We start from the raw sequence: 27,903 nt of genomic DNA, 5'->3' as shown, positions 1-27,903 counted from the left end.
AAGCATATTCTAAAGAAAGAAAGCGCATATGCAAAAAAATTACCCAGCAAACCTCTGACTTTATGAACAGTGTTTTTATTTCTATGTAAATAAAATAATGATGGATTTCGGCTTTTGCTTTTGCTTATTTTTTTTGGTTATTGGAAAATATAATTTTTTTTATTGGATTTAAATATGCCATAAAATACTTCATCCTCGGTACATAGTCGTAACGAGCTTTAAAGATGAAAACCACAATTCATACAAACATTATAAATTTATAAATAATCGAATTTTTAGCTAAATAGTCGTGATATGAATCTCCGCGATGAAATAACGAATGATTTATTTTATTTTCATGCAGTGTAAATATAAATATAATAGATACAAGGTGCAGACAAAGCTATACATATAAAACTTTCAGAAAACATGGAAGGTATAGACAATTTAAAATGAATTAGATAACATGATTACAATCGATAAAACAGTTAATTAGACTTTGATTAGTCCTTTCTCTTGCAGCAGACGTTCCACGGCCCGTCGGCCCGAAACCAAAGCCCCATCGAACGTGGCAGAAGTCATGTAATCCCCGCACACGAAAAGACCCGACCCGACCCGAGGACTCTTAACCAAGTCGGTTGGTGGTTTCTGATTCGGTTGAGCAAACCGGATCCGGTACGTTCTCAAATGTCTCCATGACTTAACCGAAGAAGCATCAAACCAACCCGATATTTCCCCGACGACCTCGGCCGTAAGATCCGCGTCGGACTTATCGTCAAACGACCCGATCAATGAGACAGACACTAGAGCTTTTCCCGGTGGGGCGTAAGTCCGGGCGACGTTTGTGGCAAAGAACATGTTGTTGATTATACCGGTTCCTGAACTGTTGAGAATCAGAACCGGGTCTTGTACCGGGATCTGGTCTGGTTCAGCTGAGAAGTATAGGCAAGCTGTGCTCCGGGCCGGTTTGCTCTTAACCGGTTCTCTAATCCCAGTGAGAAGCTTATCTGCTTCTGGTTGCTCGACCGCGAGAATCACTCCTAGATCCGAGCTCAAAACGTCGCCGTTTTTGAGCCTCACGATGGGCGGAGAGTCCGAACCCGGATACTCGATCGAAGCGACTCGTGTGTTCAATGAGATGGATCCGGCGGGCAAGTTTCCGGCCAACTGATTAGGGATTTCTCCGATTCCCATGGCGGGAAGCGTGTTTTCTCCGAGTGCGAGGCACCGGAATATGAAATCGAACAATCTGGAGGTCGTTTCGAGGTCTCTATCGAAGAAGATTCCGCCGAAGAATGGTCGGAAGAACCGGTCCAGGATAGAATCTGAAAATCCGATCTTTCTGAGGAGTTCGATGGTCGGAACCTCGTAGGAGGCAGTCAATAGATCGTCGTTTGACTTGCTTAGAACCCTAACTATCGTCAAAGCGATCAGAGCTTTGTCGACGACAGATCCGATGGGATTAGCTAGCGAGATCACCGAATCCCAAAAATGCCGGAGAGGGTCCGCCACGGTGTGGAATCTCCCGTCGTAATAAACCTTAGCTCCGGCGTAGAATTTCTGCAAATCTAGAGCTTCGTAATCTAGAAGCTTCTTAGCTTCAGGATACGCCGTGATGAAAATCTGAAATCCACGGTCGAGAAGGAAGCCGTCGACGACGTCAGTACGGACGCGTCCGCCGACGCCATCGGAGGCTTCGAGGAGGCGAAACGGGATTCCCTCGGAGCTGAGCCGAGTCGCGGCGGCTAAGCCGGCGAGTCCAGCGCCAACGACGATGACGCCAGTCTGGTTCTTCCGGAGGTGGGGCTCGGCGGAGGAAATGGTGCCGAGGAGGAATCGCCGGGATCGGGGTTTCGCATGGCCGCAACGGCGAAGGAAGAAGGGGGAAGAGGACAAAGGAGAAGCGGATGAGGTTGAGAGAGAGACACCGAGTGGCATTTCAGAGTTTGGATGAGGTTTTTTTCTGATTCGTCATCTTTTTTTTTTCCCCGGGAATTTGGATTTGTGCAGAAAATGTGGCTACGAGTCTATAATATTAATATAATAAATTAATAATATATTCTAAAAGCCAGATTTTCTTAAATTGAATTTATATAATCTTGTTTTCTTGCAACGTCTATAATTTTCTTCTAAAAATACAAATTACCAAAATCTCTTATATAAAAACATAAAATATTTTTCTCCGTTCACCTTACTGGGGGAAAATATCCACAGTTCTGGAATCTGGACCGTTGGTTTAAAACAAATGAATCCTGGCCGTTGAAAGGTTTTCCTTTCTCCACATTGCTATATAGATCTGGGCGTAGAATGGATGTTAGGTTAAAACTCTCTAATTCTAGTAGAGGGATTTGAGCCAATTGGCTTCGGTAGCGGCGGACTGTTGGATTTGGAGGTATGATTTCGGTGTACATTCTATCGATCTCTGGTTCGATCAAGTTTTCTGTTCATTTTCTTTCGCTAGTAGATTGCTTTTACCTTCGATGAAATCAAGGTTTCCTTGGTTGTTGTCGTTCTCTTGCTTCCCAGTGTTAATCCATGTTCGAATCTGTCTGGCTTGATTGCGGAAATTACTGATATGTTACTCGGACACGACTCTTACGGTTTCTCTGTTATGTTTCTGGATTTCGTTCGTATACCTTCCCTGTGAGTTTTTTGGCTGATTTTTCTCTGATCTACTGTCAAATTTTACTTATTTGGGTTGTTTTGGCTTTAAGGTTGGAAAAAGGAAATAACTTGATGACGATAGGCTGTTGAGATGTTATGGGTTGTACTCAAACTTCATGCTTTATATATTTGCTCTAAATTACGCTAATGAACAAAAGAATTAGTGTTTGAATATTGGTTTCTGTCTAGCTATGCTTGAATGCTATAGAATTTGTTCAGACTTCTCCTTGCTACGAATCACTAAAAGCTGCTGATTATGTTGTTAATGTCTCTGGTTAATGGTTATCGAATTTTCTGCTTGTTGTAGATTGAAGATGCCTCGCTATGATGATCGAGACAGTACTACACGTCTCTATGTTGGGCGCTTGTCATCTCGAACACGAGAACGTGACCTGGAGCGACTTTTCAGCAGATATGGAAGGTAATTTACTCTGCTGTTCCCTTTGAGCTGTTTTTTCTGCGGGATGACTGACTGGCTTGAATGGATGTTGCTGTTTATGTTGTTTTATTTGTATTTCTTTTGAAGACTTGAGCTTTCTCTTGAGAACCATATATAGACAGTATTAGACACTTCAAAATACATCCAATTTCTTGGATTGCATCTTCTTTATCTTCCATATCCAATAATCTCCGTTGATGGGCATATCGGTTCTTGAATTTCACCAAGTTATGGACTTATGGTATGGCGGTCTTCAAAGACTAAACATAGCCAGAATTACAGTTGGATATCTTGAGTTATTTTATATTCATTTTAATTATGTGGGCAGGGGGGTTGTTCTGGCTCCAAGTGTACCATAGTTTAACTTGAATGATCTTGTTGAAGGTTTCTTGGCTAATACCTGACCTGGCGGTTTATGGTGAGAGGGTCCCCTTGGTGGAAATTCTTTCATGGTGTATAGGGGGGGACTTTGGCGGTTCTGTTTGTAATGTATTGCATGTTTTAATGATGAAATGGCAACAAATCACAATCTGTTGTTACGTTTGCTGTGATGATGGTGAAGTATCATACACTAGCTGCAGTTGCAGTTCTTAAAATAACGATGGCCTTACTGTTTCAATGGCAACTATTTCCGCAGAGTTCGTGATGTGGATGTAAAGCGTGACTATGCCTTTGTCGTAAGTATTACTTCCCCATAATTTCCTCTTTTTCAAATGATAGTTTAGGCCTCTGAAACTTTTCGTTTGCCCGTCTCCATTGGATGCCTCTTTCTGTTTGAATTTCTGTGCTTACCTTTCAATTTACAGGATTTTAGTGATCCTCGAGATGCTGATGATGCAAGGTATCGGTTAGATGGAAGGGATTTCGATGGAAGCCGTATCATCGTTGAATTTGCCAAAGGGGTTAGCTGCTTTATGAAGTTCTACATTTGCTAGACGTGCTTATGTTAAATTGTTAATCCGAGAGTAATGTTTGTTTCTCATGTTTTCTTGTCTGGGTTTTGTTATTTATAGACGCCTCGGGGTTCCCGAGAGTATTCGAGCAGGGGCCCTCCTCCAGGAACTGGCCGATGCTTCAACTGTGGGGTCGATGGCCACTGGGCTCGAGACTGTACGGCTGGTGACTGGAAAAACAAGTGTTACCGCTGTGGAGATAAAGGTCACATTGAGAGGGACTGCAAGAATAGCCCCAAGAAGCTGAGGTACTTTCTTCATGTCTGTGATGTTCTCTGTGTTTTTGCTTGGATTGCTCACTTTTTTTTGGGGGTAATATTTCAGCAGGGGCCAAAGTTACTCGAGATCGCCGGTCAGGTCACGCTCTCCTCGTCGTAGAAGAAGCCGCAGCAGAAGCCGAAGTTACAGCCGTGGCCGCAGCTACAGGTTCAGGATTGTTCTTGTCTTTGCGTTATCGTACTGAATCATGGCATGAAATATTTACTGTGGTGTCCTCCTGTTTGGTTTGCTAGTCGCTCGAGATCCCCGGTTAGGAGAGAGCGGAGTCTCGAACCCGCTGAGAGAACCAGAAGCCCCGAGCCAGTGTCTGACAACTCACCGCCTCCCAAGGACAGGAAGCGTAGCATGAGTCTCGAGAATGGCAGCCACCAAGAGAACGGGAAGAGACCTTCAAGCCCACGGAGAGCCAGACCGGAGCCGCAGCCGCAGCCGCAGCCGTGATCCGAGAGAGGACCCCAGCCCAGTGGAGGACGATTACCAGTAAAGGGAATCTTGGGACATCATTGGACAAACTGCGGTTTCATGAGCTGGAATGGTTTCTTCTACAATTGTAATTTTGCTTTTTTGCTTCCTGCGAGTGTCTTGGATTCGTATGTGGTCTCTTCCGACATTTTTACGTGAATTATCGTCTGATTTCAACTTTGGATAAAATCCTTATACGTTCTCTATTGTGTTTCGTTTGCGTCTTCGTCAGCATCCATGAACGTGGTGGACTCCGCCGTTGAAGCGGCCAAAGACCACCCGGAAAACCATGAAATATGCTCAAATATTATTAATTCTTCCAAAATCTCATCCAAGTCGATATGTCCGAGTGGTTAAGGAGACAGACTCGAAATCTGTTGGGCTTTGCCTGCGCAGGTTCGAATCCTGCTGTCGACGATTGTCCCTTCTTTTAGATTTTGGCTGAATCCCGATTTCACATTCAACTCCTCAAAAGCCATATATCATTTCACTTTTCCTTACATCACACCGACCACTATATATACACGCACACATACAAATTTAACTCCTCTTGATTGCCTCGTCAACTGTTGCAGTGTATCATATCGATCTCATATGTCTCCCGCTTACAAGTTTCCTAAACATCTTCCTATTCTCTCACTCCCGACCGTACGGACCAGACATTGCCCTCGAACATTAAAAGATATGAGTTTAAGTTATGTTTCATACTCTTTTTTTGATTGGCTCGTAACTTAAACTCATATCTTAAATTAGCCATTTTCTATAAAAAGAATTTCTTTTAATATACACTAAATAAGTTGGAACTGTGATATTAGCGTTTCGTCAAAAATGGCAATATCTCTAACCGACAAAAATCCACAGAGAACATTAAATGGGACCCAAAAATCAGAAACCCAAAGAGATCACGATGAGGACACACACGACGAGGTGTCGCCGGCGATGTCTCCTCCATGCCTCCTCCTCCTCCTCCCCTCTCTCCTCCTCCTCTCCGCCGGCGAATCCGCCCCCGCCTTCACCGTTGAGTTAACGGGAACCGCCGCTCGGATGATGAACAAAGCAAGAAAGGCCCACCAATCGAGCGAGTTCCTCAACGCGCACAACACGGCGCGTGGTGTCCACGGCATGCCACCCCTCCGCTGGGACGTGGGTCTGACCCGGTTCGCGTCCCAATGGGCACGGAAACGAAAGGTCGATTGCAAGATGGTCCACTCGGGTGGACCGTACGGCGAGAACATGTTCTGGTCACGAGCCATGGCCTGGTCACCTTCCAAGATCGTGGCTCAGTGGGTCGGAGAGCGCTCGAACTATAACCCGACGTCGAACTCGTGCTCGCCTGGTTCAATGTGCGGTCACTACACTCAGGTCGTGTGGCGAACCACCACTTCGGTCGGCTGCGCAAGCATCAAGTGCTACAACGAGACTGGTTACCTCGCCGTTTGCGAGTATAACCCACCGGGAAATTACGAAGGGGAGAGACCTTTTGATGCAACCGTAGTCACCGACACGTGAATAATCATATGATATATTTACATTGTAAGATATATACATACATATATGTAGTGATGCCCTTTAGGATAAGCTTTAATGTTGTTTGTCACTCGAGGCTTCAAGATGGTCCTCGTTCGTTATACAAAGAAAATGTATTTCGATCTCTGTGGTTTGAATGTTTTTGTCTCTTTTTTTTTTTAAATTGTGTTTTTATATAATAATAATAATAATAATAATAATAATAGTTATTAAAGGTAACATTGCATAATTCTCCGTGTTTTCTCAATTGTTAAATGGGCTGTGTTCCAAATTTGAGATGGGCTTGGGCTCATGAAATACTGAGGTTGATGAAACGGTGTCGTTTGGTAAGTTGCATTTTTCATCGTGTAAGCCCGAAACTCTGCTGAGAGGAAAAACCCTAGGCCTGAATTCTTTCAGAGATGAGTCTCCTACGTAGCGCGATCAGGACGAATCTCGGTCTCCGGCTACCGGATCCCATCCCAGTTCGTCCATCTCTGACGTGTCTGAACGAATGGAGGAAATCTTTCTCCACCGAGACGGAGCAACCTCCGGAAAAGCCGCCGGTCGATGGATTTTTTAGGTCTTCGGGAACAGGTTCTTCTTCTTCTCTGTCTGTTGAGCTTTCCTACGTGAATTTCCCCAGTTCTGGGGCAAAATCTTATTTCGCAATTTGTATGGTTTATGTGCTTAGAGAAACTATGCGTCATGTATATCCTTTGGAAAATCATGTCTACTCATTGGATATGTGAGCCTGACATTTGTGGTGTTGATCTCAAAGTTTGCGCGTATACTAGTTTGAATTGTGCATTTTGATAATCTTTTGTCGTCTTTGTTATTTCAGGACCGGTCTATGGGAAATTGTTGGGCTTCTCAAAACGTACCCTAAAGACAGATATATTGCATTTGCTCGATGGGTGCAATTTGACACCAGATGATATCAAATTCAGCTATAGCCGTGGTGGAGCCTTTGCTCTTTTGGGAACGTAAGTCTTAGCTTAGCTTAGTTGATGATTTGCCTGAACTTGTACAATTTTTCATTTGGCTGGTGGTGACATGATTCCAAAACCCACATGCTTTAATCCTTCCCTGCTTGAGATATGTCATAGATTATGTTTCGATTTAGTTCTTTTATGTTATTTTTTTCTGTATATGCTTGGACCTTGCCTCAGCTCTTGATGGGATTTTCATTGTATATCAGGTATGTGCGGTTTCCTTCCCGTTCGTCCTATGATAATGCGTTGCGGTCAATTATGAAGAAGGGAAAGTTATACAAAATAGAGAGGGTAACCCTTTGAGGAAGTATAAGTTTTTCGCTTAGATGCATTTTGATTCTTTTTACAATTATATAAGGTATTGATATGTTATGATCGCTAGGCTGAACGTGCTCAGTGGGATCCCCTTCCATCATATGAGGGGAAAGTGGTGAGTTGTGTTTTGGCATTTTTGTATCTTGTTAAGGTCCTGCTCTCTAGCATGCTCTGACTGGCTTTTCAAAAATGTGATTTCTGTTCGGTTAGTTATGATGAAAGTTTCCGCTATCATCAGGTTGTACTGCATGGAATTCCTCTGAATGCCCTTGTTGATGACATAGAACGCTTCTTGTCGGGCTGTGACTATCATCCATCCTTCCAGTTTGTTAGGAGGTCAGTTGTAGTCTTCATGATTCGTTTCTTGTTGTTGTCTTTTTTGTTCTGTTTGTTTACATGAGATTAGCTGTGATTTGATTACCTTAATTCCAGACTCAGTAATATCCTGTTTGGTTTTGTCTAGAGACAGGGTTAGAGTGGTTTACTTGTAATCTTTAAATACCGTTTCTTGATTGGAGCTAGATAAAGATTTCCCTATAGATGTTGGATCCAGTATCTGCCCGAAGATATGACCTAAGTTCATATTGATTTGAAATGAGCACTTGCTACAAACAGACAGGAATAATGATGAAAAATAGAGTGCCAACAAAACAACCATTTGAGGAAACTCATGTTATATGTTGTCAAATGTTCTTGATAGCTTTGACTGAGTACTGTTTGTGCTTTTAACTCATCCTGCTTTATTCTCCAAATCCGAGGATCTCTGTGCTTTATAACATTTAGAAACAATAAAATCTAGATTATTGGGAACGAGGACATAAAGCTGTTGCGTTGTCTTCTTTTACCATGCAGGGGGGGAATGCCAGATCCTGTTAGGGTGGCTGTGGTGCATTTTCCATCTCAGACCCATGCCATGAACGCATTCTTTACGAAAAACAGGGGCTTCTGTCTCAACAATCAAGTCATGATGCAAGTTCTCCAGTGATTTTAGGTTCCTTTCTTTGATCTTCTTTGTGGATGCTATGTTTTATGCAACAGAATCTGAAGGTAGATGGTCGAAAGCACATCTGTTGTTTTCTCTTGGGGTTGATGATGATGTGATATCGTCTTTGCATTTGACCTCGTGGTTAAAACGCCTAAACTGAACTCACTCAGTGATGCAGACATTGTGGTTTTGTTATGCAGAAGCCGATGAACAATAAATGCTAGTTTTTTTTTGTCAATCTTGACTGTGTGACTACCAAACTGAATACAAGAAAGATGTTAACTTTGGATGCTCATGTTCTTAACCAATTAGAGCTATGTGGGTCTAAGATGGTGCCCTTTTCATTGGAGAAACATGGAATCAATGACAGTATTTTTCCACTTGCTTTTGTCTTGTGGGTGATCTTTGCTTGCAGTTGAAGCATCTTGCTATGATGATTGTATTAAGTTTTCTGGTCAGTCCAGGGATCTTGAACTATGTGTTAGTAGTAGTAGTAGTAGTAGTAGTAGTAGTAGTAGTAGTAGTGCTAATGCCATATGAGTTGAGAGTGTGTGAAAAGTGGACAAATGCATGGAAGCAGCAGCAGCAGCAGCAGCCATGGATGGGGGACCAAATCCCTTTTTATATATATATATATACACACACACATTTTATGTTTATAAACATATTATAATATTAATCAATGAAACCATAGCCGACAATCATCTCTTTTGTACTATACCCTTTCCATGTATTTTTCCTAATAATAAAAAGAAATTACACAGGCGTATATGTGAAACAACATGCCTCAGTCTTCAATACTCTCGTCGAAAGAAGAGGAGAGGAGAGGAGAGGAGCACAAGATCCAATATGGAAGAGGAAACCATAATAAACATAATGTCAACACTCTCACCTGAGAGACTCAGAAATCTCTCCCATTCAATCCTAACTCTCTCCCACCACCACTGCCGCCGTCTCTCCGCCGTGCTCTCTTCTCCGGCGCTCTTCTCTCTCACTCTCTCACACCTTCTCTCCCTCGACCTCCCACACAAAACCATCCTCATCGCCCGCCACCTTCTCTCTCTCCTCCACCTCTACCTCCGCCGTCCTCCGCCGTCTCCCACCGCCGCGATCAATCTCCGGGACTGCGACGCGGCGGTGCTCCTCCTCTTCCTGTGCGAGACCCACCAGCTCGACCCAGATATTCTCGAAGCCTCTCTAGACCGGTGGAGAGAAGTGCTGAGTAAATTATACTCAGATTCCATGTTGAATGGTCTGTCCGGCTTGTGGACATGTAATTCCGGTATCTTAATGCCTTACGTCGAAACCCTCGTCAGGTGTAAAAGTTTTGTTGACAGAATGAGCGGCGGAGGAGGAAAGGAGGGTAAGGAAGTGGCGGCAGCTAGGGCCGCCGTGGTGGCTCTCCGGGCGGTGGAGGTGGTCGCCGGAGACGGAGGAGGAGTGGAGTGTGTTATATGCAAGGAAGAGATGAGAGAAGGGAGGGATGTTTGCGAGATGCCATGCCGGCATTTGTTCCATTGGAAATGCATCTTGCCTTGGCTGAGCAAGAGGAACACTTGCCCTTCTTGCCGGTTTCAGCTTCCGACCGATGATGTCTTCGCCGAGATCCAACGGCTCTGGGAGATTCTCTTCAGGGCCAGTGAATCATACGTGGCGTAATCGTAACGGTTGGATTATATGGTCTTTATTGATTTGGTCGTATTATTTTTATGCGGCGTTGTATATAAAGAAACTCAAGAGATTTTGTTCTCTTCATCGATAAATAAACGTGTGGTCATATCGCTTCCGGGGAAACATTATTTTTTTTTCTTCTTTGGCAGATTTATTGACTATATAAAATGAGAGTCTGAATCAATATTTAATGTAACCGATAATGAAATTTAAGATATCCATATATACATATATGATTATACACACACACACACACATATATATATATATATATATATACACATTTTTTTGTGTATTTGTACAAAAACAACCTTTATATAGTTAGTGGGCCAACAAACGGGCCTTTTTGAGGAGTAAAACTTATTGGGCCTTTTGCTTTGATACAAAAGTAAACAAGCCTTTGTAAATTGATATATTTGGGCCGAAAATGAATTGGGATATGGGACGACATCTAGGGTTCCGTTTTATAAGTATCTGCTTCGCACCCCAGAGCCATCTTCTCGACGGCTCGCAGGAATTCAGATTCGAAAATGGTAAACGTCGTTGTTTTCAGTTGTCTATGATGCCCGCGCTTTGAACTTCCTCGCCTGGATTTTTCGCTAATTTCGTCTATTGTATCAGAATCAACTCTAGTTCGAGGGATTGTACATACCATAACCAGAAAACTTGGGCTTTTTATTTTAGGGTTTTATGAGAGAGTATGTGTATGGAGAGAGAGTTTTTTGCTTTGATTTTACCGAAATTTGTGCTTCCTCGTGAATGATCTGCTTTATACTTCGCCTTGCAAAGTTATACGGAGTGATTGCGAGTAGTATTTGTAGAGGCAAGTCGTAAAAATGGTGCATCATCGATAGACTAAAGACCTGCGCTGTGAAAGTTTTCATCATCTTTATTACGGTTTTGGAGATGTTACTGGCTTTGAACGCATTGTTTTGAAAAGCTTAGTGCATGATCCGTGTGAAAGCTAAACCACGATGTTGAGGTGTTTTTGTGATTTATTACAACATTCTCCATGTGGGTTTGTGAGATTATACCGAAAGGATCTCTCTTTCTTCCTGTATTATTTATGTGTATGTGTTATGTTATGTAGCCTAAGCAAATCCGCGAGATTAAGGATTTCCTTCTGACGGCAAGAAGGAAGGATGCTCGATCAGTGAAGATTAAGAGGAGCAAAGATGTCGTCAAGTTCAAGGTCCGGTGCTCAAAGTACCTCTACACTCTCTGCGTTTTCGATCAAGAGAAGGCCGACAAGCTCAAACAGTCTCTTCCTCCAGGTTTGCTTCTGCTTCAGACTTCACAGTTACCATCAATCCATTCGTGTATGACCACCCTTTTACGATTGTTGCTACTTGTCAACTCTCCAATCCTAGTACCTACATGTTTAGATTTGTCTGTATTCATGTATGTATATAAGTTCTATTGTATGCCCATTGTGCTCAAGTTGATCAAACATATGAAGATCACTAACTGGGAGCGATGATTTTGGTTTTTCTCTCTCATTGACTTTGTTTAGTATACTGTTTATGTGACTCCTCATAAACTTTGGTTATATAATTTGCAGGTCGGAGTGTGCAGGACCTGTGAGATTGAGAAAGGGTTATTTTGATTGGTAAGAAAAGCGAAGCCGCCTGCTTATTTAGGTTTGGATCAATGTCATGTCGTTTTTCATTTGGTTGTTCTGAAGTTACTCGGAATGCTGGAAGCGGTCTTGCTTTGTCTTTTCTAGTAGTTTCAGATTCATGCCCTCATGTTGATTTGTTCTCCCCGTTTTCTTCTTACTCACTCTTCATTAGGGGTAACTAGATAATAACCCGCGCGGACGAAAAATATATATAATTTTTTAAAACTTTTTATTATTAATTTTAAAATTAAATATAATATATTTTGCTTTTGATTTTATGATTCATATTTTAAATGAGATTTTTTTTTAAATAAATATTTGATTTTATATTTTTATCGGTTATAATATAGAATAAATAGTTAGAATATGGAAGTTGAAATAATGTTTTAATAAAATTTACTGATTAGATGACTGAATTTAATTTTTGGTAAATTTAAGGATATCTGAAGAACGTAATTATCAAAAATATGGTTAATAGATTATTAAATATTTCATAATAAAACATTGGTATAATGTTAAACCTATATAATCTCATCAATATTTATATGTATTATTATTATTATTTTTGTATCTTCGTATAAGTATATATATATATATTATATTAATATATCATATAATAATTTGTATTGATAATAGTTTATATACTTTATGAAATTAATTATGTGGATACATATTATATAGAAGTTAAAAATATTAGCGTATATTAAAAAATATGTATGAATTTATTTTAAAAAACATTAATAGTTTTAAAGTTAAATGTAATATATTTTGTTTTTTTTTATGGTTTTAAATGATAATTTTTTTTAAATGTCAAGATAACGTGATAGTGTATTTTTTCTGAAAATGAAATAGTTCGTAGTTTATTTAGTTTTTTTTTTATAATTCAATATTTTTATGGAATTCTCCCTATAAAAGATTTAAATATTTTGATGATTTCATATCATGATTATTTTTTTAAACTATTGAAGGATTAATTAAATATAAACATATAACAAAACTTTTTTTATATGATCCATCTGCATATTAAATAATTGGATAGATAAGAAATAATCTTTTTTTATTAATTTCTCCAAAATAATATACCCTCCATGCTTTTTCTTCATAACCACCACCAACCTTCACCCGCCGTCAGAGGAGGCAGACCTACATTCCTTCGATGCTCCTTCACCCTACAGGATCATCTCTTCATCCATGGTTCATCCTCCTTCTTTAGTTGGTCCTCCTCCCAAGTTGTCCAAAAAGGAGAACATGTTTATGTTTTTTCAGAGCCCGAAATGAAGGGATAGGTGGACTAAAAAGCGAAATGAGTAGACATGGAAGTAGGGTTTAAAGATGGTAAAAGCCACTGGAAAATATTATCCCTTGTTTCCTTTGAAGAAGATGACGAAGAACAATCACAACCGAAAAACAAAAATTTGGAACTTAGAAATAAAAAGAGGAAGATTTAAAAAAAAAACCTGATATTTTTTGCCACATTTAGTTTCTAGACATAAAAGGCCATAAGAGTTACACTTTGGCACAACTCATAACTGTTTCTCCCATAGTTATCTTCTTTTTTAAGACTATACATACATATATATAAGTATGTATATGTATAATCCACCAAAACAATGCATATGTATATATATACTCACAAAGAAATTTCGTACTATGATAGTATCACATGCACATGATCAAAAACACCAATTTTCAAATTACTTAATGTACATTAGTTCAATATTAAATATTTCAACAATGATTTATTATTGTGTAATTAGAAAATTATATCGTTTGGAATAACATTTGGTTCATGTTTAATCAATACCTCATACCATTTTTGGTATAGAATAAGTCAAACCGATTTTGTAAAATTATATAAGTTGTGGTTCAAATATAGACAATCAAAACAAATGTATATGAATTCTACGAATTTTGTATCATGGATCACAAAAAAAAAACTCACATTTATATTAGTCAAATAACCACTTGGGATCAACTTTAATGTTATTAAAAAAAGTATTGATACGATGACGATGATAATAATATAATACACACAATAATATACAAAACATAAAAAAAAACTCACATTCTACGTAGATTAGCTAAGCCTCGCCTGGAAATCACTGTCTATTCCTCCATCATCAAATTGATATCGTTGATGAGAAAGCGATAACATATTTTTCATTTTATAGTTTAGAATTTTTTTAATTGAATTAATTAATCATCAATGAATTTAAAACTCACTTTAAATACCCTTAAACCGTCTCAAAGATTTTTGAGCCTCTTTAATGGAATTGGAATTGCGGAGACTTTTAATTATATTTACAAAACCTTGATCCAATCCAATAAATAAAAGTTTTGAATATTATTTACTCTATCTTGACTTTAATAATTAGAATCAGAATTGCAAAAACAATTAATTAGAATCAGAATTGTAAAAAAAAATTTTAAAAAAAAAGTGGACACGTGTCATGCCCGTGTGAATCCACTGTACTTATATATATATAGATATATACATGTTTTTGTGAACATATTCCAATCTATGGGTAGAATCCCGATTCGGCTTGGTTTCATACCATGGTTGGTCCATTTTGGGTCAACATTATGGACCCGTGTTCAAATACATGATAATTAGAATTGGTATATATATATATATGTATATACAAGGTGTGTATTGCGTAGTCAGAAATGGGCAGCTTTTCGGTTCATGTTTATTGGGTTTGGGGAGTGTGGTAAGGGTTGTACATGAATATGTTGCATGGGCTTTAGTGACACCTTAACTCTTTTGAGCGGCGCCGGTAAGCCGGTCATAAGCATACAAAACGTCACGCATTCCTATTTCCGTTTGTAACGCCAAAAAAAAAACGGCGAGCATTTTTATATCTCTAGCAATAATAACGGCGTACATTCTTCTGTTAAGATAAAAAATCAGTATTAATACTACAAATACTTGATAATCAATGAACTTTCCAGATTAAATTGAGATTGTATTTTTTACGATATCCATTAACTGAGTGATGGAATTCGATAAGCCGAAAGTGACTTGCATTTGAAAATTCGAGTATGATTTTATTATGCCACCTCACATCAGACGGAAAAAACTTGAGACGTCAAGAAAAAAAAAATCAAATATTATTCACACAATTGCACATGTACATGCCCACATATATACACATATACATATGCACATATATACATGTCTACATATATACATACACACAAAGTCACCATGCAATGACTGAGCGCAGAAGTCGACGATCACGATTATGGATACGTTGCAAGAGATGAGAAAAGTACAAATCCACGAGAGAGAAGAGTACGAACATCCACGAATCTAAAGACTGAGATCACGAAAATCTAACATTAAAATGTTGTGTTTTAGTTCGACCAGACATCATGGGCCTTCACGTAATGTGTGTCTCATGTTCCCTGCATGGCATGCATGGAATTAACTCTTCCCTTCACCTCATATATCCACGTCCCCTCGTTTCCTTTTATTAATGATAATAATCCTGCCCATCCCAGAGTCAAAATGATTATAATTCAATGGTGCGCTTTTACTATATATTATAGTTAGCAATTATAATATGCACCATTGTTTAGATTTTAGTACATAAGATCTAGCATTAGGATAGGTTTTAATTATGGTTTAGGATGGGTATATATTGGAATAAATGATTAAATTCCTCTGTTGATATATGATAATTAGGGGAATTTGTGTATAAGAAAAAATGTTCCATATTTGTATGAAACGATGGAATATATGTAACTTTTGGAGCGATACAAAAGTCCAAAATTGTATATGGATAGATAATTAATGAGGTACGTGTTGATTAGGGCAATGTGCTTAAGAGCCAAAGCATGAAGCTAAGGAGATAGACTGACATTCATGCTCCCTCTACCAAAAGACAAAAGACCAACAATCATGCCCCATATGTTTCCATTCCTTTTTTCCTTTAAATATAATTTTATGTTTTTTTATTGGGTTTGAATTTAAGTTTTAATCTGAATTCATGTGTTATAACCGCATATGGAGTTTCAGTAATTCAGAGAGAAAACATATTGTCCATCCACATGACCCCATGAATTATTTCACCGGAATATTATACGATCGTATGCTCTTATGAACATTTTTTTTTACAGTTGATTCATTTTATAACCTTTTTATTATTGGAAAAGTGGTGACCAACAGTTTAATGATTGGATACATTAGTGGTTAATTTAACGCATTCATTTATTTAATGAAAGACGACAAGTCCTGTCTTCTCTTCTTCCTCTTCGTTTGTTGCTTTTCTCTCTCTGACAATGAATGTGTGTCAGTGTCAGTGTGTGTGTGTGTGTGTGTATATGTGTTACATGCATGCATGGGGTTTGCTCTTAATTATAACATGAGGAGGAAGAGGCCATGGATGCAAGTTGGAGGAGAAAGAACCAAAATAACATGGTTTAGTCAATAATATTTTAACCCGTTTGGATCTTATATTCTCGCAAATAAAAAGATTTCGATTTTAATATCTAAATGGAGGAAAACCCATGAAGGATTTTATTCCGATCAACATAAGAAAGGACAGAGACCCGGCAAAAGAAAAAACATGTTTTATAAGTTTGGACAGCTAATCGTGTACATACATACATTTATGGTCTCTTCTTCTTCTTATGTCATGCTCTCTTGCCATTGCCTACGTTCAAGGTACATCCATCTCCTTCTCTCTTACTTACACATGCATTTCTTCTCCTACGTCCTCCTTCATATATATATATATATATATGTTCATTGGGAAGGCAAAAACAATAACAAATTCAGTGAAATGATCAGTTCGCACTTATTACCAGTATGACTGACAAAATTCTCAACCATTTACTTGCCTGCATCAATGGAAACACACACAAAGTTGTCAACTGTGTATATATATACACATATGAAAGAGGATTGACACTCCAAACGTAAACAAATGTGCCAAAACATTGGTTTAATGGCAAAACGACAAAAGCTTACAGATTATATTCTGTCAAATCTGGTTTAACAAATGCCCTAAATAAGCTATAAAAAGGAGAAAAGTCCATCACTTTTAGCATGGGACTAAATAGAATATCTTCAATGTTTATATAGAAAATGTGTGGAAGGACAGTGGAGCAGAAGCTGGAATAAATAATTAGACCTGCAAGCTACAGAGAAGGGGGCGGTCTCTGAGAATACTTACTTAAACTTACTGTCTTTCTTGTCTTGTCTCACCCCACGAATTACTTTTTCGGTAGTTTCACCCATACCCTTTTGGCCTCGTCCTCTTTAAGCTTGTACGTAGAGTTTTCTACTCCCTTATATAAGTCCCTCTTCCTTCATCTTCAAGTTCCAAGTCCTCACATCAAAAACCTATTAGCAGAATATATACATATAATCCTTCTGTATAGATTACTGTATCGATAAAATGGTTAAACCGTGTTGGAAAATAGGTGTTGGGAGTGAGAGAGGCAAGAACAATACCGGGAAAGTTGATGGCTTGACATGGTTTAAGGATCTTGGCCTTCATGCCTTTGGTGAATTTTCCATGGCTATGATACAAGCCAACGGTGTGATGGAGGATCAATGCCATATTGAATCAGGACCGTTGAACTTCAACGACCCGGCGTTTCAGGGCACGCTCGTTGGTGTGTACGATGGCCACGGAGGTCCTGAAGCTTCCAGATTCATCGGTGACAAGATCTTCCCTAAGATAAAGAGTAAGGCACCGCCTCTCGTTCTCCCTCTCTTTTTCCCTCGTTCTTGAATATGTTCAGGCACTAACACTAGTCTTTGTTGTTTGAGCAGAGTTTGCATCAGAGAGTGGGGAGATCTCAGAGCAGGTGATCAGAAAAGCATTCATAGAGACAGAGGAGGAATTTCTCACCATGGTGAAGAAACAGTGGATCAGGAACCCAAAGCTGGCTTCAGTTGGGTCATGCTGTCTGATGGGAGTGATATGTAATGGATTGGTGTATGTTGCCAACGCGGGAGATTCACGAGCTGTGATGGGCAGAGCTGAGAGAGGGAGAAAAGGAGTGAGAGCTCTTCAGTTATCAGTCGAGCACAATGCCAATGTAGAGTCTGAAAGACAGGAGCTCTGGTCCATCCACCCTGATGACCCCACCATTCTTGTGATGAAGAACTGGACATGGCGAGTCAAAGGTGTAATCCAGGTAATAACCCATTCGCAAATGAAGACAAACAGTTTTCAGAACCTGCCCATAATAAGTTCTCATTAGTATCTATCATAGATTGAAGCCATTTCTTGGGTCATAGAGTGAAAAAGACTGAAGGGATTGCATTATGACTCTCTTTCCAGGTTACAAGATCCATAGGTGATGCATATCTCAAAAGAGCAGAATTCAACAGAGAACCTCTAATGTCCAAGTTCAGACTGCATGAGCCTTTTACCAAGCCGATCCTTAGGTCTGATCCATCTGTCACGGTTCACCAGCTTAACCCGGAAGACGAATTTCTGATTTTTGCTTCGGATGGGCTATGGGAGCATCTAAGCAACCAGGAAGCTGTGGAAATTGTACATAGTTCCCCACGACAGGTAAGTTTGATATCCCAATCCATCTTCAATGGAGTATCTGCATCTCACAAGGTCAGTCCTATAAGATAAATTTTATTGGCATTTCAACTGACACAGGGAATAGCAAGAAGACTGATCAAAGCGGCGTTGAAGGAAGCGGCAAAGAAAAGAGAGATGAGATACTCGGACTTGAAGCAGATCGGTCATGGAGTGAGAAGGCATTTCCACGATGACATAACCGTAGTTGTAGTCTATCTCAAGCCCCGTTGCATCAGAACTACTCCTTGTTCTTCTCACCAGCTGTCAATGAAAGGCGGCATCCCGGTGCAATCCACCTCGTGGAAGGATTATACCTGCAACAACTAGTTCCCTTAGGCAAGGAGCAATATTCTGAAGAGTTAGCAGAGCAATAGATAAGAAATAACATGAAATTGTGAGAAATTCATCACGCTAAAGAAACAAGAATTCTCCAAGATCCAAGAAAAAAAAAAGGAAATGTAGAATTCTCAGGTACCCCTGTATGAAAATGATACAAGAGAGTGCTTACTTGAATGATCATCAACGTTAACAATGTAGAATTAGCTGCCTCCTGTTGCAAAAGAGAAGAAGAACAAAAACCCAATCAGAGAGTTGAACAGCTGAGTTCTTCTGTGTCATTTGATGTTCTAAGTTTCTAACAAAGGATGAGCTATGGCATTAGTGTAAAGGGATGACATACATTGAGAAGAACATCAATGCCCATGGCTTTACGTTTCTCTTCTTCATCAGAACCAATTTTGGCATCTTTCCCAAATTGGGGTAACCTGGGTTTCTCTTCATCAGTTTTCTCGGTCGAATCTGAGTCACTCGCAAGAGTTGTGGTTCCAAACCTGCATCGAGTGGTCAAACTAAGTTCAAATCTTGCCATCATAAATTTTGACGCAGAGGCGAAAATAGCAACTCCCCATAACCCAAAACGGCAAATCGGAAAAGGACGAGAAGAAAAGTTTCCGGAACTATTCTTCTTCTGGATATCGCCGGAACTTTCTCCGATCGCCAACACGTTCAAACTTCGAGACATCACCCTCCTTATCGCCGGTAATTTCTAAGGCACGATCTGATATCCCGGAGTTGAGGTCCATCATGATCTTCCGCTAAATCGGGTCGGGTCTCTGACCAAAACTTTTCTCTATTTTTTACTTTTCGGGACAGTCATCAAAGGTTTTTTTACCGTTTTTGCCATTGGAAAAAGAAAGAAGTAGCACCAAGCACTCTATTTAACACAAAAGCATTTGTCACCTTTAAAAAAAAGGCATTGGTACAATGTGCAGAAAACATCATGTATAACAACAACACAACACAATCCTCTCCCTATACGTGTGAACACTTTCTATCTATACAATCTCAAAGAAACAACTTCAGAGGAAACATCAAACAGCATTACCCTTGCAAGGAAGGCGTCTTCTGTTTCTAGATCCTCCTGTCTTTGTCCCGCTTTGTCCGAGGTGGAGTCCCGGGGGCGAAAAGGGAATTCTGGACTTGCTGAGACCCGGGATCGTACTTTTGTGACGCGAGGTATGAGAGGGCAGTGACGACATCAGCAATGAGCGGTCTGAGATTCGGCTGCTCTTGCACGCACATGGCTGCAACTGCAAGCGCTTGGTACAATCCTCTTGGAGGGTACTGACCTTGGAGCATTGGATCAGCCATCTGCGAGAATTTTCTCCGGTCTTTGAACAGAGGCCTCGCCTGAAACATCTCAGCACATTATACGATCGAGATTTTTCAGAATTATGGCGAAAGCTCTAAGAAGATCTTTTTCTTTTTTCATTGTGATTCTCACCCATGCAACCAGATTTTGTTCTCCGGCAGCCCGTGAATTGTCGATGGCTTTCCTGCCTGTTATGATCTCCAAAAGGACGACTCCAAAGCTATAAACATCCGACTTGAGAGTTAGTTGACCAGTCATGGCATACTCTGGAGCACAGTACCCATAGGTACCCATCACTCTGGTTGAGACATGGGACTTGTCACCCACAGGGCCGAGTTTGGCCAATCCAAAGTCGGATAGCTTCGGGTGGAACCCATCCCCAAGTAAAATGTTGGAGCATTTCAAATCCCGATATATCACCGGAGGGACTGTCTTGTCATGCAAGTGCTCCAAGCCCTTTGCTGCCCCTGCTGCTATTTTCATTCTTGTATTCCAATCAAGCGGCTGCTTGCCAGGTGAAATATCTGAACCAGAATCCAGTTAAAAAATAATGTTTCAAAATATTAAATTAACCTAGGAGGGTTATGGGAAAAAAAACTATGTAACACCTAGATGTGCAGCTAGAATTAAGTGATTTGCTCTCAATCTAGTAACTCTACAAGTGAAGAAGTTTGAAGCCGTTGTAACTATGAACAATCTGGTATAACATAATCTGGCCTTTACTTTTTCATAACATTACTTCCTTAGTTTACAGTCCTAAACACGTAAAGGGTATGAGCCAAAAAGGCTTAACTTGGGATTCAGAGGCGTTCCTCTAGCTTATCTGCTTATGGATATGCACCCATAAAGGTGTTTGAAAAAACATACCATGTAAAAGATCTTCCAACGATCCAAGGGGCATGTACTCGTACACCAGAAGCCTTTGATCTCCATCAGCACAGTACCCAATTAGATTAACAAGATTTGGGTGGTGAAGAAGACTCAGCATCAGAACCTCAACGAGAAACTCCCTGTTTCCTTGTAATCCGTTATGATCAAGTTGCTTGATAGCCACTACCTACAGATTGAATAATCAAAACAGGCTATCATTACCAAGTCTGTTCAACCCATTCCCTTAATTCCTCACAAAGATTTATGAAAAGGAAAGCAGCTGACCTGGCTACTACTCTGCAGGTGTCCTTTGTAAACTCTACCAAACCCTCCTTCCCCCAAAAGGCATTCTTTTCTAAAGTTTCTAGTAGCTGCAGCCAACTCGGAGAATGTAAATGTCTGTGCTGTTATGCGATCAGACCCTCTGCTTTTGGATGCGTTCTTGTCACCTGACAGGGATTTTGTCTTAGATTTCTCTTCGAAACGAACAAAAAAGAGGAATCGTCAGTTTTCAATGAGCAGAAGCGAAACCAAGCAGCAGCAGCAAGAAGACAACATGTGGTTTGGGAAAACAATCCGAGTAGAACTGAATCTAATCGACTAGGGCTAGGGCGAAAAGCTCAGTACATATTAAAACGGATCACAAAGAATCACTAACCATCTAATAGTTCAGAGACAACACTCTGAAAAAGCATCGACCAGAGCTTAAGAAAATCAACGATTCAATCACTAAACTAGAAACACATCAGGACATCCTGGGTATGTTTGCGCCATATGCTTCGAATCTTCAATGGAGAACGCATCAAAAGCCACACAAAAGAATATAACTGAAACAAGAAACAAATATGCAAACGCCACAAACGATACTTCAACAAAGACTACAGTACTTGACCACAACCCGCAGTCACCTGCAACAATCACGCAATAAAGACACCTAAGCAACTAGAATCGCTGGAAAAACGAAAACCCTAACGATGGTTGCGAAATGCGAACTCGAAATCAGCGGACAAAGTGAAGGAAGAACAGAACCTACAAAAGACGCAACAAAATGGGACAAAAACACGTACCTAAACCAGGTTATAGAGAAGAGCAACAACATATGTTCCAAATCCGAACTAAGAAACATACCTGAAGCAGAAACACCACGATCGGAAGCCTTCCTATTCAGCTTCAAGTCGCTGTTCTTCCTTGTCTTCGATTTCCCGCTCGATTTTCCAGAACACGGGATCCAACCCATGAGTTCCTTGCCTATTCTCTCCCAGACGATCCTCGATTTTCTCACCGTTCTGATCGCTTCGATTATCTCGAAAGTCGAAAGCGAGAGAGAGAGAGAGAGAGGAGAGAGAGGAAAGGTGAGAACTTTGAAATGCAAGATAGCCAATCCCGGCTCCATAGCTGGGTTTTTCAATTTTATTTTTCACTATTTTCTTTAAATTCTTTTTAAAATTGTGCAAGGCAGTAACAGTCATTAACTACCATCGGATTTGGAAAAAAAGTCAGAACTATTAAGCCGTTGACCCATTAATAATAAGATTATAACAGATTCAATCAATTACAGAAATAGAAATCCATCATTTTCATGATATATAAATTTGCAACTAACATGATGCATAACACAGCTGTTTTTTCTGTTTGTAAATAAAAGCATCTTTTTGGTACCATATTATTCTCGAAAGAACAAATTGAAATATAGCGAGAAATCGAAATTTAGATTCAAACTCGAATTTCGACGGAGGAAAACCTAAATCTATCCATATCCGAATCGGAGAAGGCCCGGTGTGAGCGACGAGACCAGAGGATAAACAACGGGGAATGGTCGCGATGGGACAAGATATCTGCTAGTCCTAGGACCGGGTATCTGATCACAAGCCCACATTCTCGACAAAGTCATTAAAGGTCCTTGTCCTAAAACCACAAGATTAGAAAGACAGCGGCAAGTATGGTGTCTGTCACCAATGGTATCAAAAAAAAAAAAAAAATCAATTCCACAAACAGGTGATTGGATGATGTTATACAGAGAACATGAACAAGGTGGCTTCCAAAAAAAAAAGAGCTATTCCTCAAAGTGTTAGCTGTCTTCCGCTTTGCTTGTGTTCTCATCCTCGTCTCCTGCGGATTTCCGAACAAACTGTCCGCGGACTCGAGGGCGTTGTTCCGCTAGTCTTTTCCTGCTTTGGTATCGTACCTGAGACCAAAATCAATGGCAGAACTATACTCATTTCCTATGCTACATCTTCTTCGGGTTTCTTTGAGTGTGTTAATCAAGAACCAATAATATCCTTGAACGACGATCTCTTTTTTTTTTTTGGGTAGTGAAAAAGCCATTTACGTGTGTGGATAAGCTAAGTTTACCTTTTTCCTGAAGCATCTCTCTTTTCTCTTCTGTCGGAATTTGGTCAGAGCAGCTTCTCTTTGAGAAATCATGTTTTCATCTGTCCTGTTCCCGCTCCCGCTCCCACTTCCATCACCACTTCAGCTCTTCCCACCATTGTTATAGCTTTCCACATTCACTCCTCCGACATTCACGGCAGTGCTGCTTCCGTTCGGACAGTTGCTTCCGTGGTTACTGCCCGACACACTTCCATTCACGCTATAATTCACGGCATTACCTTCAACCCCCTCGTTGTATACATTTGATGATCCGCAGTGGGGTAGCTTCTGTTGACCGATTCGGACAAGATGGGTCTGATCACATGTCTGAAACGATGAAGATACTGCCGAGTTTATCTTTGGAACTCCTCCCGGCTTTGTGAAGGCATTCTCGGTCGTGGAGCTCATATCGATGTTACTGCCCCGGACATGTGTGTAATGATTCGAGGGTCCATCGTTCATGTTTGAATTGCAATCGCAAGCTGAAGCCTTTTTCATAACGTCTTGGCTGTTGTCATGAAGAGAGTTGCTTCCGACATTGCCACTCGACGGTTTATTGACATTCGAGGCCGGATTATACCTGTGGATAGAAACAAAACAGTGTCATGATATCACACATTCAAAGGGACGTAATCCTATCCAACATGTTTTAAATCAAGACCTAGAAGTTGGGCATTTGGTTCGGTTATGCATAAACCGAACAGAATAACACACAACCGTAAGCGAACAGAACCCGATATAAAAGCCCGAATGATCATGATTTTTCTTAAACTGAAAACAGAAACAGAACGGAATATAAAAATAACCCAAGAAAACCAAACATATCTTTAAAAAATGAACACTTTTATCACCAAACAACGGACCCGAACTAAAACTTAATATAATCCAACCGAATAACACACAACCGTAAATGAACTAAATCCGATAAAGAAAATGTTATGATTTTTCTTAAACCGAAAATTTCTTTAGAAAATGAGAATTTTTATCATTAAAAACCGAAACCCAAATACAACCGAGCCGAAAACCAAAATTACCACTCTGCATACCTCGAGAAGGCTGAACTTTCGGAACGCCTCAGAACATTCCGGTCATCCTTTACCATTGTCCCATCATCTTTAACTCCTCTATGCCTCTTTGGACCGTGTTCCGTGTATATTAATTCTTCAGACTTTTTCATAGAAGCCTCCCTCGTGTCTTTAGACACTTTGCTCGGTGCCTTGGGGTCTCTGTTATCTTGAAGGTGGCTAGCTTTATTGACGAAATCCGATCTTCCATCTTCATGCATCGGTTTACTACAAGGGCTCCTTTCAACTTGATTATCATGTCTTGTGTTTCTGGTTGGGTCTTCATCTTTTGGCTCAAGTTGCTGATCAATGTTCCTACGAACACTTATTTCCAAGTCTCGACACATGGTGCCATCCTCTGCAGATGTTCCACATCAGTTTTTTTATGTTTTTTTTCTCTCTAAATAATTGAAAAAGGGATGGAAAAGGAAAAGACTTTTTCCTTACCTAATTTCTCATCCTGTTCTTGATGCTCCTTCTCTGCAACCAAGTGACTAATGGGAGCTTCAGCATTGGAATGTATCACTTGGGCACATGTGCTGTCAACTCTATTCCATGGAGATACCGGCCTCGGGCTGTCGACTTCTACTGCCTGTTTTGTCCAAGAGCTCTGCCAAAAAAAAGGTGATATATATACACATACACATAAATATAAAATCCTATATAAAATTATGTAGCTTTGAGTGTACCATATAAATGGAACCAACTCACGGGTTTACAAAAAAAAAGTTACTAAAAGGCAGAACACACCTGAGTGCCACTCCCATCACTGCTTCCATCGCCGACATGTTGCAAGCCAATGCTCCCATTTTCGTTCTCATAGTTGCTCCCTGAATCCTTATCAGATTTTTCAACGCTCTTTGATTTCACCGACTTTTGAGTTTGTGTTCCGCTTTCACTTCCGCTCCCGCTAGACTGTGAAAAGATGAAAAAGGAAAAACAATGAGAGTGTAAATAATGGCGAGGTGCCAATCTTCAGTGTGACCATATCAAATTTTTGTATCAGATAAATACAAGCGAGGCACTTACACTATGACATCTTCTCCAAACATGTTGCCAAAGGTTCTTAAGCTCGTTTTTTCTTATGGGTTTGACCAGAAAGTCAACAGCACCTTTCGATAAGCATTTAAAGACCAATCCCATCGAGTCATGAGATGACATCACTGCAACACAGATCTCATGGGAAAATATGTGACCAGAAAATAATGGGTGAATCTGTAATAGTATGCGAGAGGACTGCTCACTGTAAAATGGTTGGAGGCAAAGAAAAAAACTTACTGATAACAGGGATGTTCCGACGTGTTTTGTGGCTCAGAATCTTGGACAAGAGACCAATACCAGATAAATAAGGCATGACTACCTCAGTTAACACGATATCGATATGATTATTCAGATTTTCTAATATCTTCCAAGCTTGTATACCATTTGCTGCCTCAACAACTGCCACCACAAAGTTGGTCTTTAATCAGCCATTGAAACCGTAAAAAAAAGTTGCTATACTTGATCAGTCAATACATGCAAAAATATGAAGTTTCTCCAATCGGCAATTGTTAATTTAGAATCAATATATTATATGCACCAACAGGAGTACAGTAGGGTTCTTAAACGAGTATAGATATAAGCTTATTTATAACATCAAGCAATAAACAAAGCCTAGTCTCGGCAAATATTCACAATACGATACTTGACAGTTTACATGGACAAAAGCCTTTGGTACTTATATCGAAGATCTGTTCACCGTATAATAATCAAACCCAACCAAACTAAGCTTCACAACCCTTTTGTAGGTATACCCATTACGGAACATTTTTGTAATAACACTATCAGATCATACAAAGTGAGCAAGTAGTCAAGTCAAAGTCAAATATCCGCGAATATATATATAAAAACTTTGGGACTGACCTTCATAGCTACAATTCCGGAGCAGGGCAGTGACCACATGACGGGTAGAGTCATCGTTTTCCACAAGCAGAACCCTAATGGATCTCACATGAAGAAACCTTTCCCAACAAACAGTTGCAGCTGACTGCTGCTGAGACTGAGGGTTCTGCAGAGAAGCTGAGCCACCACCACCTACAGACCCTCCTCCTCCACTCACATCCCTTACATCCTCTTTGGTTCCATTGGCTCTGTCTTCTTCATGATGTCTCCATGTCTGGCTCTCAATCCCATCACACGTGGTTTTTCTCGTTTTCTCATCATGCATTTGGTGATTTATCCCACGTGAATCCTTTCCGTCCCCATCAACAATCATCTAGACCAATTCCGTTTCGCTGAGTTCAAATTACCAAACAACAAGAAACATCAAACCTTAGAACAACCCTAGCCTTTCTGTGATTCAGACAACAAATAGAATACTGGGGTAACCTCAAGAAATGAACTTCTGTAGAAGCAAAAACACAGACACATTAGTTACAAACTGACGATTCCATCGCTTAAGACTAATTCTGAAACACTTCAAAAGTACCTTTCACCAAAAGTAAACATGTTCTACTCTGTAAAACCTCAGTATATATCAGTCGACCAACATTAGCCATGAACATCGGTTTCTCCCAAAAATAGAAAGGTCCCTCTCCGTATGATACTCTGGTACTGAAAAAATCAACGCGATAAGATGATAGTAGGGATCTCAAACCCAGACAAGGCAACCGTTAGTAGAATTGTCACTACCTGAATGCCTAGGACGTCTAACTGAAATCCCAACCTCACCAGAAACCCTAATTTCGATCAATGTCAAACCAGAGCAGTATAAACCAGACGACCAATCCAGAATTTAACAACCAAGACCAGAGGAATCTTAAAGCTTGCCTTAATTCTCAAACAATCAATCCAAGCACATCTCAGTAGAATCACCACAAACTACAAACAGGAAATGAAACAAATCCAACAAATGAAATCAGAATAAGGCCGAACAAAATATTTGGTTCCACATGAAATTGATCTTACAAATAATCAATTCCAAGAGCGAAAAATCACGTCCCACAGCAACATCAATCACATTCGACCAGAAATCCGATCCAGAAGCCAACGATGGGGTAAGAGAAACATGAAATCAGAATAACATCAAAGTGAAAAGGGCAAGCAATATACACAAAATTCAAGGCTTCTCCGCTGCAGGAAAACAGGACAAACACAGTGAGATGTAACGTACATGGGATTTTGCGTTTCTCGGAGAGTGGAAATCGGAGAAGACCATGAATTGCCGATTTTTTTTCCGGAGATAGATATTAGGACCTTGTCGGGGGCGAGGAAAGGAAAAAATCCGACGTGGAAGAAACTAGAGGTTGCGAATGTTCCAGAAGTGCCACGTCGGATCCTGATATTTCCACGTGGCATGATGGCGGAGATCACTGAGGTGGACGAAATCAAAAACGGGTTTTTGAAAGCTTCTTGGCAGATCTGAGATCTTTGCGAAGGCCACGTGGCGGCAAGAGACTGAAGGAAGGAAACGTCGTTATCGAGGACGTCAAGTCTTGGCTCATCTCGACCGTCCATTAGGTTGTGGCGGTAGAGACGGCGTTAACA

At 40.2% G+C, this 27,903-nt stretch overlaps 8 protein-coding genes, 2 long non-coding RNA genes and 1 other non-coding gene across 16 annotated transcripts; 7 read left to right on the top strand and 4 right to left on the bottom strand.

Moving 5' to 3' along the window:
- Positions 1-347: 347 nt before the first annotated feature.
- Positions 348-1,988, bottom strand: LOC104826997 (phytoene dehydrogenase, chloroplastic/chromoplastic). The gene has a single exon (XM_010559998.2). The coding sequence runs from the start codon at positions 1,915-1,917 to the stop codon at positions 472-474; it is 1,446 nt and encodes a 481-aa protein (XP_010558300.1). The 5' UTR covers positions 1,918-1,988; the 3' UTR covers positions 348-471.
- A 275-nt stretch (positions 1,989-2,263) lies between these two features.
- On the top strand, positions 2,264-4,978 carry LOC104826998 (serine/arginine-rich splicing factor RS2Z32-like). 3 transcript variants are annotated; one of them, XM_010560002.1, is made up of 7 exons: positions 2,264-2,371; positions 2,951-3,064; positions 3,720-3,759; positions 3,889-3,984; positions 4,096-4,283; positions 4,360-4,461; positions 4,548-4,977. In XM_010560002.1, the coding sequence occupies exons 2-7, from the start codon at positions 2,958-2,960 to the stop codon at positions 4,753-4,755; spliced, it is 741 nt and encodes a 246-aa protein (XP_010558304.1). In that variant the 5' UTR covers positions 2,264-2,371; positions 2,951-2,957; the 3' UTR covers positions 4,756-4,977. The 3 variants fall into 3 exon arrangements, with proteins under 3 accessions (XP_010558304.1, XP_010558303.1, XP_010558301.1); XM_010560001.2 differs by lacking the exon at positions 2,264-2,371 and adding an exon at positions 2,462-2,622 and having other exon boundaries at positions 4,363-4,461; positions 4,548-4,978; XM_010559999.2 differs by lacking the exon at positions 2,264-2,371 and adding an exon at positions 2,469-2,622.
- A 133-nt stretch (positions 4,979-5,111) lies between these two features.
- TRNAS-CGA lies at positions 5,112-5,193 on the top strand. Its single transcript has one exon. It is a non-coding gene; the product is annotated as a tRNA-Ser (tRNA).
- A 412-nt stretch (positions 5,194-5,605) lies between these two features.
- Positions 5,606-6,448, top strand: LOC104826996 (pathogenesis-related protein PRB1-2). Its single transcript, XM_010559997.1, has one exon. The coding sequence runs from the start codon at positions 5,716-5,718 to the stop codon at positions 6,283-6,285; it is 570 nt and encodes a 189-aa protein (XP_010558299.1). The 5' UTR covers positions 5,606-5,715; the 3' UTR covers positions 6,286-6,448.
- A 211-nt stretch (positions 6,449-6,659) lies between these two features.
- Positions 6,660-8,815, top strand: LOC104826994. The gene is made up of 6 exons (XM_010559996.2): positions 6,660-6,879; positions 7,127-7,268; positions 7,484-7,568; positions 7,660-7,707; positions 7,831-7,928; positions 8,445-8,815. The coding sequence occupies exons 1-6, from the start codon at positions 6,705-6,707 to the stop codon at positions 8,575-8,577; spliced, it is 681 nt and encodes a 226-aa protein (XP_010558298.1). The 5' UTR covers positions 6,660-6,704; the 3' UTR covers positions 8,578-8,815.
- A 95-nt stretch (positions 8,816-8,910) lies between these two features.
- On the top strand, positions 8,911-10,361 carry LOC104826993 (E3 ubiquitin-protein ligase SGR9, amyloplastic-like). Its single transcript, XM_010559995.1, has one exon. The coding sequence runs from the start codon at positions 9,148-9,150 to the stop codon at positions 10,234-10,236; it is 1,089 nt and encodes a 362-aa protein (XP_010558297.1). The 5' UTR covers positions 8,911-9,147; the 3' UTR covers positions 10,237-10,361.
- A 327-nt stretch (positions 10,362-10,688) lies between these two features.
- On the top strand, positions 10,689-12,024 carry LOC104826992. Its single transcript, XR_773861.1, has 3 exons — positions 10,689-10,781; positions 11,339-11,522; positions 11,810-12,024. It is a non-coding gene; the product is annotated as an uncharacterized LOC104826992 (long non-coding RNA).
- A 4,396-nt stretch (positions 12,025-16,420) lies between these two features.
- LOC109117271 lies at positions 16,421-17,844 on the bottom strand. Of its 2 annotated transcripts, XR_002024640.1 has the most exons (5): positions 17,734-17,844; positions 17,331-17,637; positions 17,050-17,219; positions 16,679-16,714; positions 16,421-16,593 (listed from the first exon to the last, which is right to left on the bottom strand). It is a non-coding gene; the product is annotated as an uncharacterized LOC109117271 (long non-coding RNA). The 2 variants fall into 2 exon arrangements; XR_002024641.1 differs by lacking the exon at positions 16,679-16,714.
- On the top strand, positions 17,234-18,753 carry LOC104827456 (probable protein phosphatase 2C 67). Its single transcript, XM_010560627.2, has 4 exons — positions 17,234-17,566; positions 17,655-18,022; positions 18,169-18,405; positions 18,502-18,753. The coding sequence occupies exons 1-4, from the start codon at positions 17,275-17,277 to the stop codon at positions 18,748-18,750; spliced, it is 1,146 nt and encodes a 381-aa protein (XP_010558929.1). The 5' UTR covers positions 17,234-17,274; the 3' UTR covers positions 18,751-18,753.
- On the bottom strand, positions 18,663-22,325 carry LOC104826991 (serine/threonine-protein kinase CDL1-like). 3 transcript variants are annotated; one of them, XR_002024639.1, is made up of 8 exons: positions 22,073-22,325; positions 21,230-21,420; positions 20,942-21,131; positions 20,207-20,598; positions 19,808-20,112; positions 19,103-19,253; positions 18,932-18,973; positions 18,663-18,754 (listed from the first exon to the last, which is right to left on the bottom strand). XR_002024639.1 is itself a non-coding variant. In XM_019204161.1 (5 exons), exons 1-5 carry the CDS (start codon positions 22,179-22,181, stop codon positions 19,834-19,836), a joined length of 1,161 nt encoding a protein of 386 aa, XP_019059706.1. In that variant the 5' UTR covers positions 22,182-22,325; the 3' UTR covers positions 19,613-19,833. The 3 variants fall into 3 exon arrangements, 2 of the variants coding, with proteins under 2 accessions (XP_019059706.1, XP_019059707.1); XM_019204161.1 differs by lacking the exons at positions 18,663-18,754; positions 18,932-18,973; positions 19,103-19,253 and having other exon boundaries at positions 19,613-20,112; XM_019204162.1 differs by lacking the exons at positions 18,663-18,754; positions 18,932-18,973; positions 19,103-19,253 and having other exon boundaries at positions 19,613-20,112; positions 21,230-21,393.
- Positions 22,326-22,799: 474 nt separating this feature from the next.
- Positions 22,800-27,636, bottom strand: LOC104826990 (two-component response regulator-like APRR7). The gene is made up of 9 exons (XM_010559987.1): positions 27,530-27,636; positions 26,281-26,651; positions 25,657-25,818; positions 25,408-25,541; positions 25,129-25,293; positions 24,826-24,988; positions 24,361-24,736; positions 23,297-23,894; positions 22,800-23,129 (listed from the first exon to the last, which is right to left on the bottom strand). The coding sequence occupies exons 2-8, from the start codon at positions 26,630-26,632 to the stop codon at positions 23,417-23,419; spliced, it is 1,830 nt and encodes a 609-aa protein (XP_010558289.2). The 5' UTR covers positions 26,633-26,651; positions 27,530-27,636; the 3' UTR covers positions 22,800-23,129; positions 23,297-23,416.
- Positions 27,637-27,903: the final 267 nt, after the last annotated feature.

Source organism: Tarenaya hassleriana, unplaced genomic scaffold (genome assembly GCF_000463585.1).
Source record: "Tarenaya hassleriana unplaced genomic scaffold, ASM46358v1 Cleome5, whole genome shotgun sequence".
Classification (NCBI taxonomy): Eukaryota; Viridiplantae; Streptophyta; class Magnoliopsida; order Brassicales; family Cleomaceae; genus Tarenaya; species Tarenaya hassleriana.
Note: the sequence above shows the minus strand (reverse complement) of the source record. Positions and strands in the feature narration are given on the sequence as shown.

Coding starts and splice junctions, on each gene's coding strand:
- LOC104826997 (XM_010559998.2), bottom strand. CDS start 1,917: ATGCCACTCGGTGTCTCTCTCTCAACCTCATCCGCTTCTCCTTTGTCC.
- LOC104826998 (XM_010559999.2), top strand. CDS start 2,555: ATGTTACTCGGACACGACTCTTACGGTTTCTCTGTTATGTTTCTGGAT. Junction 3,065..3,719: donor CTTTTCAGCAGATATGGAAG/GTAATTTACTCT, acceptor CTATTTCCGCAG/AGTTCGTGATGTGGATGTAA. Junction 4,462..4,547: donor AGCCGTGGCCGCAGCTACAG/GTTCAGGATTGT, acceptor TTGGTTTGCTAG/TCGCTCGAGATCCCCGGTTA.
- LOC104826996 (XM_010559997.1), top strand. CDS start 5,716: ATGTCTCCTCCATGCCTCCTCCTCCTCCTCCCCTCTCTCCTCCTCCTC.
- LOC104826994 (XM_010559996.2), top strand. CDS start 6,705: ATGAGTCTCCTACGTAGCGCGATCAGGACGAATCTCGGTCTCCGGCTA. Junction 6,880..7,126: donor TTTTAGGTCTTCGGGAACAG/GTTCTTCTTCTT, acceptor TTGTTATTTCAG/GACCGGTCTATGGGAAATTG. Junction 7,929..8,444: donor TCCTTCCAGTTTGTTAGGAG/GTCAGTTGTAGT, acceptor TTTACCATGCAG/GGGGGGAATGCCAGATCCTG.
- LOC104826993 (XM_010559995.1), top strand. CDS start 9,148: ATGGAAGCAGCAGCAGCAGCAGCAGCCATGGATGGGGGACCAAATCCC.
- LOC104827456 (XM_010560627.2), top strand. CDS start 17,275: ATGGTTAAACCGTGTTGGAAAATAGGTGTTGGGAGTGAGAGAGGCAAG. Junction 17,567..17,654: donor GATCTTCCCTAAGATAAAGA/GTAAGGCACCGC, acceptor TTGTTTGAGCAG/AGTTTGCATCAGAGAGTGGG. Junction 18,406..18,501: donor TACATAGTTCCCCACGACAG/GTAAGTTTGATA, acceptor CAACTGACACAG/GGAATAGCAAGAAGACTGAT.
- LOC104826991 (XM_019204161.1), bottom strand. CDS start 22,181: ATGGGTTGGATCCCGTGTTCTGGAAAATCGAGCGGGAAATCGAAGACA. Junction 20,599..20,941: donor GTTGGAAGATCTTTTACATG/GTATGTTTTTTC, acceptor ATTCTGGTTCAG/ATATTTCACCTGGCAAGCAG. Junction 20,113..20,206: donor AACAAAATCTGGTTGCATGG/GTGAGAATCACA, acceptor GAGATGTTTCAG/GCGAGGCCTCTGTTCAAAGA.
- LOC104826990 (XM_010559987.1), bottom strand. CDS start 26,632: ATGATTGTTGATGGGGACGGAAAGGATTCACGTGGGATAAATCACCAA. Junction 25,819..26,280: donor CCGGAATTGTAGCTATGAAG/GTCAGTCCCAAA, acceptor TTGTGGTGGCAG/TTGTTGAGGCAGCAAATGGT. Junction 25,294..25,407: donor TTTGGAGAAGATGTCATAGT/GTAAGTGCCTCG, acceptor ATCTTTTCACAG/TCTAGCGGGAGCGGAAGTGA.